The 18,214-nt window shown below is 39.6% G+C and overlaps 1 protein-coding gene across 8 annotated transcripts in view; it reads left to right on the top strand.

The window, feature by feature from the left end:
* Positions 1–18,214, top strand: part of AGO1 (protein argonaute-2) — a 146,680-nt gene that overhangs the window by 126,195 nt on the left and 2,271 nt on the right. The window contains exons 4-13 of one of the 8 annotated variants that reach the window (XM_065231479.1): positions 2,364–2,486; positions 2,857–2,886; positions 3,339–3,957; positions 4,025–4,119; positions 4,188–4,410; positions 4,487–4,732; positions 4,811–4,976; positions 17,020–17,341; positions 17,409–17,575; positions 17,645–18,163. In XM_065231479.1, coding sequence (XP_065087551.1) covers positions 2,364–2,486; positions 2,857–2,886; positions 3,339–3,957; positions 4,025–4,119; positions 4,188–4,410; positions 4,487–4,732; positions 4,811–4,976; positions 17,020–17,341; positions 17,409–17,575; positions 17,645–18,163 — 2,510 coding nt within the window. Of the gene's footprint in view, positions 1–2,363; positions 2,487–2,856; positions 2,887–3,338; positions 3,958–4,024; positions 4,120–4,187; positions 4,411–4,486; positions 4,733–4,810; positions 4,977–17,001; positions 17,342–17,408; positions 17,576–17,644; positions 18,164–18,214 lie in introns of all 8 variants that reach the window. The other 7 variants (XM_065231478.1, XM_065231477.1, XM_065231482.1 and 4 more) reach the window with 7 other exon arrangements.

The raw sequence follows: 18,214 nt of genomic DNA, 5'->3' as shown, positions 1-18,214 counted from the left end.
TTGGTCTTCCGGCATCCGTACTACATGCCCAGCGTACTGAAGCCTGTCGTTGGTTTGCGAGGAAAGGGCTTACATACAGTTTTGTTTTCCCAAGCTGATAGGCCCTTTTCAATTGCTGGAGAATTGATCAATCAAGCAGCGTTTGTCCGGTCCGTTTGTAGATCGGTCCTCACGAGAGCCAGCCTGGGATTCGCCAAATGTTTGAGTAATGAGTAAATTATATGATAATTCTTTATACGTACACTGAGGCAAATCGAACGTAAGAATTCCATAAGAACTACTTATGAATTTTAACCACAAATAGTCGGTATGAATTTCAGTTGAAAAAAATACTAAAACGGAGCAGACTGCAACCGAATCATGGATGTTGAGATTATTGGACCCATGACCACTCGTCTTTCAACGCCTGGGAAAATGAAATGGTTAAAGGCGTACAAGAGCTACCCGCATAAACGCGAACCATAAATTGACCTTACCTAAAATGGTTAAAAATTGTTTATAATCCCTGCTAAACTTTAACTGAAATGGTTATGGAACTATACATGAACGTTTAATGATAAAGTTTCAACCTTATGTATTATGGTTTTTTGGAACTGGACCTTACAAATAATGGGTTGTTAAGAACCATTACCATTCCAAATTCTTGTTTTCTCCATACATTTTCAGAAAGAGAACTATATAAGAACGTTTTTACTTATGATTTGAGAACATTAATGGTAATGGTTATGGTAGTCAGTAAGGTCCATTAATGGTTTTGTATTATCGCTCAACTTTACGTGGAATATATCGTGAATTGGTAATCAGTAAATTACAGGCAACCAATTCGCGATATATTTCACATAAAGTTGATCGATGTTACAAAACCATTCGTGGACCTTACTGACTACCATAACCATTACCATTAAAGTTCTCAAACCATAAGTTAAAAGGTTCTAATATAGTTCTCTTTCCGAAAATGTATGGAGAAAACAAGAATTTGGAACGGTAATGGTTCTTAACAACCCATTATTTGTAAGGTCCAGTTCCAAAAAACCATAATACATAAGGTTGAAACTTTATCATTAAACGTTCATGTAAAGTTCCATAACCATTTCAGTTAAAGTTTAGCAGGGATTATAAACAATTTTTAACCATTTTAGGTAAGGTCAATTTATGGTTCGCGTTTATGCGGGTACCTTGAACATCGTTCATAAGTCACGCTTATGAAATTCATATGTGTCGTTCATACGTCTAGCCTTATGAAATTCTTATGTTTATTTGCCTCAGTGTAAGTTTTTGTGTATGTAGTAAACTCGTTAACTCTAGAGGTGCACTCAAAAAATAAATCACATTTTCGATGGAAAATATCCATTAGAATTTCCCATAACTTTCATGTGATCTCATAATTGGGAATCGCACCACGAAATCAGATAAATCTTATGTGTCCAATGAAGTTTATGTGATTTATCACATAGAATTCATGTGATCATATGAATTTTATGTGAATTACAGGTAAAAATAATTAATGTTGTTATTGGAAAAATATCATGTGCGTTCCCAATGGAAACTATATGAAAACTTTTTTCAGTGTGGGACACCTTGGCTATGACATAGCCTCGATTGTCACTCAGGGAATAGGAGAATTTACGTATTCTCGTCAATCTAAGCAGCGTCCGCACTTCTATTAGCATTTTTTCAGCGTCACACACATATATGACGTATCTGTTTGTTTACATTCATCTGCTGCTTGCTTCTCTATCCATTCCAATCGACAGAATTTACTTCTCAGGTGAGTGTGACTATTGTCGGCAGCCTCTTTTTCTTGGGCAACCTTCCCATTAGAACTGCGTGTTAACCAGCTGTTCTATTATCAGCAACTCAAAATCAACCCATTTTGTAGTGCGTATGCGTCATTTGAAGAAAAATCTGGCATAATAGGATTGCTTGGTCGTACAAATATAATCAGATTGAAGCTGAAAGACTTAAGAATCGTTTGGATACATTCAGTGTGTTGATGGGAAAACATAGTGAAATTATCGTTTAAATTTTGGTTGCCGAAAACAGTCAATGGGTGCCGAAGCCGACATTTACCCTACTTCCTTTGAATATTTATAATTTTTTTCGTAATAGATTCATGAAAATGTACCTTTCGGTGCAACGACGTTCGGGGGTAATGTCATATAAAATTATAGATGCCTACTACGATCCTGATGTTACTTCTTTTTCTTCAACAGAATTATGCATCCGCAATTTACACCTTCTTCCCGTTACCAAGCGGAAATTATACAGTTCCAAGTGACAACATCACACCTGCATGCCCCACCACGTACAATTCGTCTGTTCCCGAACCCTAAAGTAACGCATTTTACGCTTCATCTGCGCAGATACGGCTCCGAGCATAACGACAATGGACTCAACTGGTGCCGATACGACAATGACGACAACGGCGACCGTCAGCGCTTTTGATCCGGAGTACGAATGGCGCGACATTTGCCGGGAATGGACAGGTAATAAGCCGCTTGTTGTTAACCTATCGAAGTTTGAACGAAGAACGTGTAGGTACACTTGACGTCATTACGTACTGTTGCTCGTTATTATAATGAAGGCGAAGGTGGAACAGAGTGATTCACAAATAATCGATGACGACCCTACAGGCGTTATGCTTATATAGGTTTACAGATTGAAATGAAATATTGAGCTTGAAAATCTCGTTTTCTTTTCCAATTTAACAACATTTAAAACTACAACATAGCATTCAAATAATGAGCCATTCTTACGACAACACCATGTAAATTTCTGATTCACGCAGTCATAAAGTATACTCTTTTTCATTTATTTTTTATCATTTTATTATTCTTATCTATCATTTTCTATTAGTTTCTACCGATCAGATAGGACCGATAACAGGTAAATAAAACAAAACAAAAGAACACAGAACTAGGTTCAAAAATAGGAAAGTTTTTTTTTCTGTAGTAGCTCAAGGGCGTTAAATGTAAATAGCTTGATCGAGGAGAACTAGCAAATGCTAACTATTACTAACGGATTGAGATTTACCATCGCCTGTATCAGCAAAGCATCGAGAACCTGTTCAAGCCATGAATATATTTTAATGTCATTTCGTTTTCTTTTTTGTTTTACTTTTCTTTTCCACATCCACATCTCACATTCGATTAACTTGTTCCCGTTTTGGTATGATTCGTTTGATACGAAATTAAAAACAAATCCCGGTTGCGTTTTGTTATTTCGCTACTGTTGCCAACGATCAAAATAACAAAATTACGAACCAAAATTGATTTCCCAAAAAACCAAAAAAAAAAAAAAAATAATTGGAACAAATTAAAAAAACACCGCTCAAACAGCAGCTCCTCCAGCTGGTGCCACAGTGAACCCAACGCCGGTGTCGACCACTGCCGGAGCGCCGAATGTGGCCACCAGTGCCCTCGGGGTGGTCCCGGCAACGCCACCGGCTCCACCGGATCTGCCCGTATTTACCTGTCCCCGTCGGCCGAACCTTGGGCGCGAGGGTCGACCGATCGTGCTGCGTGCCAACCACTTCCAGATTACGATGCCTCGGGGCTTCGTGCATCACTACGACATCAACATCCAGCCGGACAAGTGTCCTCGGAAGGTCAATCGGGAGATCATCGAGACGATGGTGCATGCGTACAGTAAGATGTTCGGAGCGTTGAAGCCGGTATTCGATGGACGTAACAATCTGTACACGCGGGATCCTCTGCCAATTGGCAACGATCGGGTCGAACTGGAGGTTACGCTACCGGGCGAGGGCAAGGATCGTGTGTTCCGCGTCACCATCAAATGGGTGGCCCAGGTGTCGCTCTTCAACCTGGAGGAAGCACTCGAAGGACGCACGCGGCAGATTCCGTACGATGCGATCCTCGCACTGGACGTGGTGATGCGACATCTACCGAGTATGACATACACACCGGTTGGCAGAAGTTTCTTCAGTTCGCCAGATGGGTGAGTTGGATCTCTCTTTCATTGGCGCAAGAATTTCAAACCTAAGTTACACCCTCTCCAATTGCAGCTATTATCATCCCCTCGGAGGAGGTCGTGAGGTATGGTTCGGTTTCCATCAAAGCGTCCGTCCGTCGCAATGGAAGATGATGTTAAACATTGATGGTAAGTGAATCCTACTGGCTTCATTGAGCCACCGTTCTTTATTCGGCTAACACCGTCTTTTCTATCAGTATCGGCTACGGCATTCTACAAGGCACAACCGGTGATCGAGTTCATGTGCGAGGTGCTGGACATCAGGGACATCAACGAGCAACGTAAACCGCTCACCGATTCCCAGCGTGTCAAATTCACCAAGGAAATCAAGGGACTCAAGATCGAAATCACCCACTGCGGTACAATGCGCCGGAAGTATCGCGTCTGTAACGTCACTCGTCGACCAGCACAAATGCAATCGTAAGATTTGTCCTCACATTTTAAAGCCTGTCGGTGGCAAACATTAACGCGTATCTCTTTTTTTGTTTGTCCGCAGTTTCCCTCTGCAATTGGAGAACGGACAAACCGTGGAATGCACCGTGGCCAAATACTTCCTCGACAAGTATAAGATGAAGCTTCGTTATCCTCATCTACCCTGCCTGCAGGTCGGTCAAGAGCACAAACACACCTACCTACCGTTGGAGGTGTGCAACATTGTCGCCGGCCAGCGGTGCATCAAGAAACTCACCGATATGCAAACTTCGACCATGATCAAGGCCACGGCCAGATCAGCTCCAGATCGGTTAGTTAAATACTACCACCCAATCCCAGAATATTTCTAGATTGTTTTGCATAACTCTCGTGCTCTTTTTTTTTTTAGTGAACGTGAAATCAACAATCTCGTGCGCCGTGCCGATTTCAACAACGATGCGTACGTACAGGAATTCGGACTGGCGATCTCAAACAGCATGATGGAGGTGCGGGGTCGCGTGCTGCCACCGCCGAAACTGCAGTACGGAGGACGCGTTTCCAGCATGAGCGGACAAGTAAGTCTTTTTAAGAGCCTTCCCCCAATGTTGCATTAATGTGCTACGACGCTAACTACATAACTACGTTGGCGGCACTCGTCTAACGGAATGTGATGGTTCTCAAACGATGCGAAATGTGGATGTAACGTGAACATTGATTGTCACTGAAAGCAAATCAGCGTTCAAACAGAAATCATTGATTCATTGATGTCTGTTTTTGGGAAATCTGCATCGATCGACGAGCGATGATGGACACAGAGCTTCGTCGGTTTAGTAAATTTGAAACTGATGAATCTGTATGCACCCCTCCCCCCAGCGTGGACAAATTTCCAAAATTTGCAGAACCGTTGACACTCGCCGTGACTTATGAATAGTCCCTTCACGGCTTTAGAAAATCTGTTTTTTCAAAGAAGAATTCCAAAGGAATTCTGAGGACAATGTCAAGAAGTTTCTGGGAGAAATAGAATTCGAAGTATAATTCCAAGGGAGTTTTTGGAGAATACTTCGGGAGTATGCTAAAAGGAGGATTACAATTAAATCCTAAAATAATTCCAGGAAAACTTCATAGGAACTAGGGAAATAATTCCAGGAGAGTTCTGACTTGAATGCCAAATAATTTTTAATGATAAATCTATGGAATTGGTTACTCCCTCCCCTTGGCTAGTTTTTAACCTGGACGTTGGTGGGCGTGCCTAATCTTATGCTTCATAGTGGAACGTTGGAAACGGTTGGTTTAGGTTCGGCATCGTTGGCTCATGTCGTGGCAGAATAGCGTCATGAGCATTCGATGAGGATTACTGAGCTTCCCCTCATGAGCATGAAAAACCAAAGTTCTAGTTTAAATTGATAGTATCACACTTGTTACTCCTTTGTTTGAGAGCCGCGTTGTAGTACGCTTACGTATAGGCACTGACGTTGGTTGCGATACTGGCGGGTTTTGCCGCAGATCACTCTTATTTTTTTTACGCAGATAGATTTGTTTGGGTTTGCAGGGGAATTATACTATTGAAATATTTCAGAAGGTGCCCAATGGTGCTCCTTTTACTTGCGTGACAAACTTTCATAGTTGTTTTCATTGAGGTATTACTCAGGGAACAATCTTGAACACCATTTTTGTACATGGTATTGTAACTAATCTTATATGTGCTTCATTTTGATTTGGGATAACTGTTTGAACTATGGCTCGGAATTTCCACTGTGGCGTGCTTCTATTGTGATATATCCATACGTAATTTTGTGGGATGGCATAGTGGAAACGTGTGAGTGTAGTTGGAGTATATACCCTAAATAATTTAAAAATCAGCTAGGAAACTATCTTCAAAGTGAAGCATTTTAGTCACTTGAAGGTGTCATCTGGGTCGAACTAATATATAATAAATATAGGTCAAAGGCAAAGACACTTGATACACGTTAAATTTTAGATTACATACACAGGTGCAGGTACTCAATAAAGCATGGGTTATAATTGATTAGGTAGATTAAAGATTTCAATTATTTATTAAATTAGGCTGATGAGATGTCCTAATCATCAAACGAACTTAAATAAGAAAATTTAGACAGCCTAATAACATTGAGTAGATTAACTCCCGCTTAGGGAGGCAACTAGCCTTTAAAGCAACTGGCAACTAGTCTGTTTATTTTGATGGTTGCTTTAAAATATCAATTTGGTAGTGACCGCCCCTTATTGTGCGCAGTTCCTAATTGTGCGCATTTCAAGCATTCTTTCTACATTTTACGAACATTACTCATTGTTATCACCACAATATTATTTTTCTTTGAATCACTGTTGAATAACATATCTGAATTCACAATATGATTTGCATTTTACAGAAATTAAGAGACAAAATTTAAAAAAATACAATCTACAACACTGAAAACGTTAAAAAATCAGCTCCGTTAGCTTGAACGTTTGCACCGCGTTCGAAGTGTTGTTTTAAATTTCGAAGTGAAACCCAGTATTGGAATATTTACCGCAGTTGGTAAGATATATTTGCATTAATCGTATCCTACTCAAAAACTAGCGGTTACATACATAATTTTTGTGCAAAATTACGATTTACTATTGCGCAGAATTAGGCACCATTGTTTTTATTTATGTTCCTAATCATGCGCAGAGTGCTTCAAGATGAATCGTGGCCGGAAGAATGTGCAGTACAACCAAAATCACATGGTTCTGTCCATGGATATGGTCAGAAGAGGATTTTCGGTTCGTCGAGTCACAAAAGTCCATGGAATCCCTGAGAGCACTCTTCGTAAAAAAAATTGCCCTTGGCACTTCGGAAGTAAGACCAACCGTTTTAAATAAGCAAGAGGAGGACCGCATCATCCAGTGGATAATCGAGATGGCTAGGGCTGGCTTCCCGGTGGACTCCCCGTCTGAAAACTTCGGTCGCATATTATCTTAAATCCACAGGACATTCAAGTTTCCATAAAACGCATGCTCCTGGTCGAAAATGGTTAACACTATTTTTGAAACGGCATCCCAACATTTCCCGAAGAATCCCAGGGGTCTTTCGAAACAGCAGACGTATGTCACTGAAGGTAAAATTAGGAGCTAGTTTGAAGAAGTCGACCGGCATATTGAACAAGCTAACTTGAAAGATGCCATTAAGCATCCGACCCGAATTTTCAATGTGGATAAAACATCAATTCGACTTGTACCCACAAAAGAACCTGTAAAATTATTCAATATAAAGTGTAATTATATTTTGTTTGCCGGTGGTGTAGTGGTAAGCGTGATTACCTCTCACACCAGCAGGCCTGGGTTCAATCCCAGTCGGCGCCGCCGGGATGTTCTGAGGCATAACATCTCTGATCATGCCTTCCTTCGGATGGGAAGTAAAGCCGTTGGTCCCCGGTTCATGAGTTGATGGGTCGATAGGTAGGGTCCAGGTGTGGGAGCTGCCTTCCTGGCACGTCGGTAGCTTTGGTGCTCAGCACGGAAAAAAACAAACCAAAGAAAAAAAAGGATGTTAGGAACATGCGCAATAAAGTGCGCATAATTAGGCACCCAATATCGGTGTATACAATGATCGCTTTTGACACAATGATCGGTTTACCTATAATATTAATATATTGTTTCGATTGTTATAGATATTATCAATACATTCTACTAAATAATTAATTTAAATGTCATTTTAAAATGTCTAATGTAATGTTTAAATCTCAAAAACATCTTAACTGCGCACAATATGGTAATATGTGAAAGGATGATTGGGTGGGAGATGGATTTTCGATTTCTTTACAGCACAAATCTAGTACTATGTGTCATTTCCTCCAAATGGGGGGGGGGGGATACCCAAACAAATATCGCCGGTGGGAATTTTAGGTCGAATCTTTCCTGATTTATAGATTGTATCACTGTCTGATTGTAGCATGATGATGTACGTTTTACTTTTAAACGGGACAGGCACAGTGATTACCCTCCTATACAGGGTGCGTGACGAATTTTTGCAGTAAATGGCATATTTGAGAAAAAATACGCCAGTTAGTTATTCTAGCAATGAATTTTGTGCGATTTATTTTCTTTCGCAACATATGGAAGTTGTAAGTAAATTTATTCAAAAAAATTGCCTTCCCTTTCGACGACTGTAGTTAGACGCTTCCGGAAACTGCAGTATGCACGTTTTAAAATGTTTCGATCCATAGATGTCATCACTGCCTTGATTTTAGCTTTTAGCGACTTAAACGCTGTCCAGACTGGAGAGTTATAACATGTTATAACGGTTGTCAACTAATTGCAACACAGAAACCACCATCAAGATAGCGCTATAACATGTTATAACTCTGTAGTCTGAACAAGGCATTAAGTGTGGTGTGAGGGGTTCTATTGGTATCCCGTTGGACGACGCCCTATACAAAATAATCCAACGGATTGATATCGGGACTGCTTGGGGGCCAAATTTCTTCCTCCCAAATTTACGAAATATTTTCCGTAAGCCATTTCTGTGCTTTATTTGCAGTATGAGCAGGTGCTCCGTCTTATCACTTTCCCAAGCCTTTTTTAATATTATACACTGTTCTTTCAGACACATTTACCGACCGAATTATTTCTTTCATGCATACTCCGCACACTGGGGCAGATCAGTGATTTTCTCGGAAAAAATTAATAACTTTTGAACAAAGCATCCAATCAGAATACTGTCTTCGGTAAAGTTGTTTGTATTAGTTAAGCGCTTCTTCTGAATAAATTAATTAGTTCGCAACTTGGTCGTAGAGATGGCGCGCGAATCTAACTTTTGAATAAAGCATCCTAGACGAATGGTGTTCTCAACAAAGTTTTTTATCTATTAAAATGAAGGAAAGTTGCAGAAGACATAAAACTTCCATGAGATATAGGGTGTATTGAAAAATATGATGCCAAAATTCTTATTTGTAATTTTTTTGTATATTTTCATATGTTTGCTCTGGTTTCTGCATTTATTCCAACGAAAACAAACTAGGTGCAAATTTTCATTGCACTATTTGTGGAATTTATAGTGGTTTTAGTGAATTATTCTCGAAAAACATTATATTTTGCCTCTATTTTAGGTAAGTGGGATTCTCGTAGGGGCAGCTAAGGGCAGGTGGACTTTGTCTCTTTTGCTAGTTCATGTCATTGTCTAACATATACCAGAAAACTGAAGACATGATATTCGATGATTTTTTTTAATTTCACCTTTTGTAAACCGTTACAAGTATCTCTACTAATAAGGAAACCTGTCAGTTATGTATAATTTTTATTCGTTAAACTTTTTAAATTGCAGAAGCAGTAACGGTTTAAAGATTAAACTATCTCTTAAGTTGAAGTATTTAGAAATCAGTTGTCCTTAATTGTCACTATTTGTTAAATGAATCCGGTGGTTGTAATAATGCCAATACCTCGCTTTTTTTATTATTTGGGCTGAATTTTTCTTCGGTCTTTTTCGCAGACTTGTAATTAATGGATCTGGTTGTAAAAATAGCTTGATGTGCTTGTGTGATCTATTATCTTTACTAAAATTAATTTTGAGACACCACTAAACGAAATGCATGTTGAGCATATGACATAGAATAAACAACTGTTGAAAATTTACATTGAAGGTGAATCCATTATAGCAACTTTGTGGATTATTGCTCAACACCGGAAATTGATCACTGAACTGAGACGAGAAAAAAATTCACGCTTATGGATACCAACTACTGAAACATTGACGCACATTAATAATTCTCGATTACTTTTTCGAAGAGATGTATCAGCTTTGTAAACAATGCATTTGATCGTCCGTTTGGCGTAACTGGTAGCTCGCTCACGTATACTAACACAACCATCAGATAGGGGAAAGTTTCTCCTGCATGATAGTGGTGTTAATATGCGTGAATGAGCTACCAGTTAAACCAAACCGACAATCAAATGCATTGTTTACAAAAGCTGATACGTCTCTTCGAAAAAGTAATCGATAATTGTACGTTGTACACGATCACGTTGGCACGGCAGCACACAGCTTGTACGATGATGTCACATATACAACTTTACCTGGGTAATGCAGCTGATTACGTATACATGGTGGAAAGGGACGGATAATCGTGTAGTAAGCAGAGAGTCAAAAGCAGATGATAGCATTAAAACATGGCCGCCAGCCAGGCCCCTGGTTCGCTGGCAGCTCATAATAAGTAAACAATCTCAAAATTCAGCACAGCATTTAAAAATGGTGACATGTCAAAAATTTATATAATGTTTTTCATTATGTGAAACAGTTCATTTCAATGTAAAGGATGTTTTTATCGGTATATATAAAGTGACATTTAAAAAAATCATCGAATATCATGTCTTCAGTTTTCTGGTATATGTTAGACAATGACATGAGCTAGCAAAAGAGACAAAGTCCAGCTGCCCTTAGCTGCACTTTCGAGAATCCCACCCACATAAAATAGGGGCAAAATATCATGTTTTTCGATAATATTTCACTAAAACCACTATAAATTCCACAAATAGTTCAATGAAAATTCGCACCTAGTTTGTTTTCGTTGGAATAAATGCAGAAACCAGAGCAAACATATGAAAATATACAAAAAAAAAATTACAAATAATAATTTTGGCATCATATTTTTCAATACACCCTATATCTCCGAAACTAAAGGTTATGGAAGTTTTATGTCTTCTGCAACTTTCCTTCATTTTAATAGATAAAAAACTTTGTTCAAAACACCATACGTCTAGGATGCTTTATTCAAAAGTTAGATTCGCGCGCCATCTCTACGACCAAGTTGCGAACTAATTAATTTATTCAGAAGAAGCGCTTGACTAATACAAACAACTTTACCGAAGACAGTATTCTGATTGGATGCTTTGTTCAAAAGTTATTAATTTTTGCCGAGAAAATCACTGATCTGCCCCAGTGTGCTCCGGCGCGCAACAAAGCGACAACGGCTGACAGATTGCTCTCTTGTTTCGACATCTTTACGTTTACTCAACATTGTTTGTTTAAATCTTACACCTAACAGTATAAGCTATCCAGTGCTGCCAAATATATCTAAATCATGATGCACAAGCATGAGAAATTACTATTTGAAATTTACTGCAAAAATTCGTCACGCACCCTGTATACTATGCAATATGCATAGCATTAGCTCGTTTAACCATTCGTGAGAACTTGGTAATGTAGACAAACAATCTCTTAGAAGTCAAAACTGCAGGGTTGCCAAACTCACGAGCTACTGAGATCGACAGCTTGATTGCCACACTTCAGCATGTTCGGCACAACTCTTGGCAGAGATAAAGAGTTGAATACCCCTTGATATTGGCCTAATATTATAAATTAACTACTCAGAACTTCCATAAATGGATCCTTGAACTATTTGTCGAATTCATATGAGTAAATAAGGCCAGATATTCCAGTAAATGGAGTATTCCGGTATTGTTCTTGAAATGATAGACGATGAAAAATATATTTTGTTTGTTCTATGAATCGATAATTGTATATCTCGATGGTCCCTTCGAGTTATGGAGAGTTGACTGTAGTAATTTATTTTTAGATATATATTAGTACATACGGTAAATTATGGCTTCGGCACCCATTGACTGTTTTCGGCAACCGAAATTGAAACGTTAATTTCACTGTATTTTCCCATCAAAACTCTTCGCTGAATGAATTAAGCCGATTCCTTACCTTTTCAGCTTCAATCTGATTACATTTTTACGACTGTGCAATTCTGTTCTGCCATATTTTTCTTTACATGAAATATACACACTACAAAATACGGCTGATTTCGAGTTGCCGATAATAGAACAGCTGGTTAACACGCAGTTCAAATGGAAAGGGTGCCGAAGAAAAAGAGACTGCCGACAATAGTCACACTCACCTGAGAAGTTTGGAGCGTTGTAAAAACATGTTCAACCCGTTTTGATCAATTCTGTCGATTGGAATTGGTAGAACAGCAAGCAGCAGATAAATGTCAACAAACAAACCTGTCATGTATGTGTGTGACGCTGAGAAATCGCTAATAGAAGTTCGGACGCTGCTTAGATTGACGAGAATACGTAAATTCCCCTACTACGGAGTGATAACATATCTTTTGGCTTCGAGGCATCCAAGAATTTCCCCCCACTGTTTACAATTTTGAATGACCCATTCACAGGGTGTCGATTACCCGGAAAATCAGGGAATATCAGGGAATTCCTTTTTGGACCTGGGAAATCAGGGATTGTCAGGGAATTTCATTCAAAGTCAGGGAAATATTTCTTTATAACAGAAACATATTAATAAGTATGTTTGTTTGTTTGTTTGTTTATTAATGACATTTTACATCTCCGCGATGCATTCATGTCCGTTCGATTTGATGTTTGGTGTATTGTGTATGGTGTGCAAGTGTTTTTGTTAGTGTAAGTGCTACAATTCAATAAGTATGGCTGACTTTGCTAGTTTCAAACAACTAAATGACTCGTTGTAGTTTGAGGATGGTTTCCAATTTCACATTTTAAATAGAGTTGCGAAGTTGTGGTTGTTCAATGCTTGATGTTTCAGTTTTGCAAGTGGAGCAAAAGTTACTCAAATAAAAGGGTATTTCGATGATTTTGAGCCTATTATAAATTCAGCTCCCGCTGGGTGTTGTCACATTCATTAAAAGTTCAGTTCCATTCTGGTCTGGACGTTGTTAGTTGTTGCAAAATTAAGCTTCTTATGGGAATGTGCGTCTCTTAATAGATGTTATACCTTTTTGCGTCTGACAAAATTTAACCTTCAAGTAGATTCTGCGTCTGCTCGATCCAGCAGTGTCCAACAAAAATCATTCCCTTGAGCGCATATTGGAGCGCTTTTGAGTAAATGCAAGAATAGTTAAGAGTTAAGCTGGGCATAGACAAGGCAAGTCATCGACTCAGTTGAATTCAATTGGCTTGAAAAGTTCTGTCTGGTTCAACGTTTTTCAATTCAAGTCAGTTAAGTGGCATAGTTTACACGTTCAAGTCAATTGAATTCAACTGAGTTGATCAATTGACTTGCTTTGTCTGAACCCAGCTTTAAATAGAAGATAATGATTTTCTTCTAGTCTTCTAGTTCTTGTTCCTTGTTCATCACAGTTTGATTAGCTCAGAGAACTAACTAAATGAGAATTTAGGATACTGGTCTTGCTTGGGAGTTTTTTTTTGATTGCTTGGAGTAGCACTTTTATGATTGAATAATGATTCAAAGATACGTAGATAAGCATTGCTTTGACAGCATAGAGTAGCTGTATTAAGTATTCCAGGTCTTCATTGTAAACCTGGTTAGCTCGTAAAATTAGCTTCACAGTAAAGTTTTAGTATGGTAATGTTGCTGCTATTGCAATTTAGATGGAATTACCTTAAAGAATTTTGGAGTTGAAAGCGTTGCTTCACTATTTTCCACCGGAGGAATCCGCCCGCGAATTAGCGTTTTTTTTTCTTTGGTTTGTTTTCCGTCGATTTTGTTTTCCGTGCTGAGCACCAATGCTACCGACGCCAGGTAGGCAGCTCCCACACCTGGACCCTACCTATCGACCCATCAACTCATGAACCGGGGACCAACGGCTTTACTTCCCTTCCGAAGGAAGGCGTGATCAGAGATGTTATGCATCAGAACACTACACCACCGGCGCCGCTGCGAATTAGCGTTTGGTTAAGCATATTATCCGGAATAATTTTCTTACGGAGCTGGGTCTCAAAATGTGCTCAAGGCAAAACAAATATAATGGGATTAAAAACAAGTGTTTCATATGTGAAATGATGAGTGAACCGGGAAAACCGGAAAAAGCTGGAATTTGAAGTCGACGGGAAAATGGCATGAATTTAGTTTACAAATCTGGAAAAATATACCCCGTCCTCTCTTCGAAAACAATAAGATTTTAGGACCCTTGGACTACAGTCACTTTGAAGAAATTTAGATTTTTTTTTCCAAAACAAATTTGAGCAGATTTTAGAATGAATTCTAGAGATAACACCTAGGTATTTCAGAGAATATTTTCTAGGGAGCTTTAGGAAAACCTCTAGGAGAGATTACTAGATCTCCCAAGAGTGATGAGGATTCCAGGATTCTTGAAAAATACCAAGGAACGCGAATTTTGAGGGTACAATTCCGAAATAATTATGTGAAGATCTCTAAGGATAGTCCGAGTATAATTCCAAGCGCACTTTGAAAGGAATTTCTAGAGAATGTTAATGAGAATTCCATTCAATTTTCAGACGAATTTAGAGGAGAACTGCAAGATATTTTTGATCAAAATTTGAAGACAATTCTTGGCGGGAGAATTCCCCCTGTCAGATGGTGTTGGCAGGGAAGGGGGATTACAAGTTTTGCTCACAAAAGCTAATAGGCCCTTTTCAATTGTTGATCTGAGGTGAATTCTACGGAGAATTTCATGCAAATTTAAAAAAAATTGAAGCGCCTGTGAATTCTTAGAAAGAGTTTAAAATTCGAAGAAAGGATGAATTTTAAGAATTTTTGGAGTGTTCTACGGAGAATTTCTGTACTATTATAAAAAAAAAACAAGGGATTTCCAGAGAGAATTTCAAATTTATTTTAGAAGAATTCTGGAAACATCTCTGTGAAAGGAAATTAATCTAAAGGAAAGGCTTGAGAACAATCAACTAAAAGCCGGTAAAGTTTTAAGCGAAATTTTCATGCACAAATAGGAAAGACTTCGAACCTGTTGCAGATCCAAATTCAAGAGCCATCAAAGGTGTTGCTGTCTTAGAAATTACCCATTTAACCTTCGGCTTAATCGCATTCAGTTTTGTGCTTAATTAAAATACATACACCGCGATAATTTCCGAAATTCCGGGAGAAAACGGGACAATTGCTAAGCGGGATTTGCTGGTCACCATGAAGATGAAGGAGATTTGGATGAATTTATGCCCCTAGGGTAAAATGCGGATCTTTCCCGTTTTTGGCAACACGAGATTTTTGTCTTTTTTTGCATTCTTAAAATGTATGGAACGCTGTATTTAATTTGAAATTGTACTGGACCACTCTTCCTGGGCTAGAGGTCCGTGTGGTAGTTCATGAGAAAATGTCCATAAAGCACTAATATATTCTGAGGAAAGTTAAAGCTGATGGGGTTGTGTTGCCAAAACCGGGTAGGCACGGCACCTGGATTTTTTTTTGAAAATTACTGGAAAATCAGGGAATTTTGTTTTCTTCGTTGAGTCGCCACCCTGCATTCAGTCCACTAGCACTCGTTTTAGTGCCATTTACAAAATGTCTCTGTGTTTTAGTAAATTATGAGACTTTGAAAAAAAGGTGATGAATAAAAAGGGTTTTTCACTGGGCCGATTTTAAAGATCAAAATATCAACTGAAAAGTAATTTGAAATACGTGATCATGTTACAGTCGAAATAAATCAAATGAGATGCATGATAGTCTAGTCGCATAGGAGTATTGAACAAAAACCCAAAACTTGATAACTTCAAAAAATATCGCTCAAAAACGAAAAAAAAAACACATCGCTGATTTTGTGATATAATGTGTGGAAAAGACTAAGTCTAGTTCTCAAACAAACATATAAGAACATTCCGGCCTTTATCTACAAACGATGAAAGCCATAACAAATTAATTCAATCAATGTTTTTCAATAAAAATCTATATTCTTTAAAATATTATTATCTTTTTTTTTCTAAAAAGTATTTTTAATTATCTTTCATTTGATATTTTGATCTTTAATATCGACCCAATGGTTCAAAAGTTTAATTTTTTTGAAAAAAGTAATTTTCGTGAAATAAAAAAAAAAAAGATTTTTTGGGCCACCCTAACATGGACATGGTCACCCTATTGGCAAAATAAAAAAATCCGGGTCTATAATGTTTTGCGATAAGGAACAAAACTACACATTTTTACGAAATTCTGAGAACCACTATATCGTCTTTCTATATGCTGATAGTCAACTTTAAAAAAATGTTGAAGATTTATCCACAAATATCTTCGAAAGTTTGCACGAGGTCACGATCTAAAAAAAGATGTGAACATTGAACATTGTTTTGCTAAATATTAAAAACCGGGCAAAAATTGGGAATTTCAGAATGAAAATTAACTGGCAACATTTTCTTCTTCTTCTTCTTCTTCTTCGCATTTTAAGCTTATTGCTTATTGCATATAAGCTTATTACGTGCTCTCAGCTTAGTGTCCTCGATGCACTTCCGCAGTTATTAATTGAGAGCTTTCGATGCCTGTACCATTTTTGCATTAGTGTAATTGTGTGACAAGTACAATCATACTCTATTATGCCCAGGGGGGAAGTCGAGGAATTTTCTAAAACGAAAAACTACTAGACCAAACCGAGACTCGAACCCAGCCACCGCTAGCGTGGTCTTGCTTTGTAGCTGCACCGTTACCGACTGAGCTAAGGGAGGTCCCTCAGGGTTAGCAAATTGCCCTAAAACGCTATCTAACATGTCATGACATGCTTAGGAAGTTTGTTTAGATGGGAAATTTGTGTCACATGTAAATACCTATTTCTGAGGTCACTGTTTGAGAACCATCGCCGCCTCGCAAGCGTTCGTTCACGCACCTTAGCACCTTATTATAATTTTAAGAAATCCGCCCCGTCAAGTGGCACGTTATAATCAGCGAACAAGTTACCTTCTGGTCCACAGAACAAGGTGAGCTTAGCATTACCAAACCAAGGGGTTTGGGACATGCGAGGCAAACAATTTTTCACCGGCGTCGAAATCCGCGTGTGGGCCATTGCCTGCTTCGCGCCGCAGCGAACCGTCCGGGAGGATGCCCTGAGGAACTTCACCCAGCAGCTGCAGAAGATCTCCAACGATGCCGGAATGCCCATCATCGGCCAGCCGTGCTTCTGCAAGTACGCCACCGGACCGGATCAGGTCGAGCCCATGTTCAGATATCTGAAGAATACGTTCAACGCCCTGCAGTTGGTGGTGGTCGTGCTGCCGGGAAAAACGCCAGTCTACGGTAGGTTAAGAGTGGGTTGACTGTTGGGTCGTAAATTTCTAACGGTCGTTTATTCTGTTCCCAACAGCCGAAGTCAAGCGCGTAGGCGATACCGTGCTGGGTATGGCGACCCAGTGCGTTCAGGCAAAAAATGTGAACAAAACGTCACCGCAGACACTGTCCAATCTCTGCCTGAAGATCAACGTCAAACTGGGCGGAATCAATTCCATCCTTGTGCCATCAATCAGACCAAAGGTAGGAGATACAGCATGGCCTAAGCACCGTTTGTGTGTGTGTATTATTAACGAATTGGTTCATTTCTAGGTATTCGACGAACCGGTTATCTTCCTGGGCGCGGACGTGACCCACCCACCGGCGGGTGACAACAAGAAGCCCTCGATTGCGGCCGTGGTCGGTTCGATGGATGCCCATCCATCGCGCTACGCGGCTACCGTGCGGGTTCAACAACACCGCCAGGAAATCATCCAGGAGCTGAGCAGCATGGTCCGGGAGCTGTTGATCATGTTCTACAAGTCGACGGGAGGTTTCAAACCGCACCGGATCATCCTCTACCGGGATGGCGTTTCCGAGGGTCAGTTCCCACATGTGCTGCAGCACGAGCTGACGGCCATTCGAGAGGCGTGCATCAAGCTGGAAGCCGACTACAAACCGGGCATCACGTTCATTGTGGTGCAGAAGCGTCACCACACGAGACTGTTCTGCGCAGACAAGAAGGAACAGAGCGGCAAGTCGGGCAACATTCCGGCCGGTACGACCGTGGACGTTGGCATCACCCATCCCACCGAATTCGATTTCTATCTCTGCAGTCACCAGGGTATTCAGGTGAGTGTTGGGTGGGTTTTTTTTTGCTCATTGTATGGGCTCTTCTTTGTG

Source organism: Ochlerotatus camptorhynchus, unplaced genomic scaffold (genome assembly GCF_037179485.1).
Source record: "Ochlerotatus camptorhynchus isolate MF236.1 unplaced genomic scaffold, CSIRO-AGI_Acam_v1.1 ptg000357l, whole genome shotgun sequence".
NCBI classification, from domain to species: domain Eukaryota; kingdom Metazoa; phylum Arthropoda; class Insecta; order Diptera; family Culicidae; genus Ochlerotatus; species Ochlerotatus camptorhynchus.
Note: the sequence above shows the minus strand (reverse complement) of the source record. Positions and strands in the feature narration are given on the sequence as shown.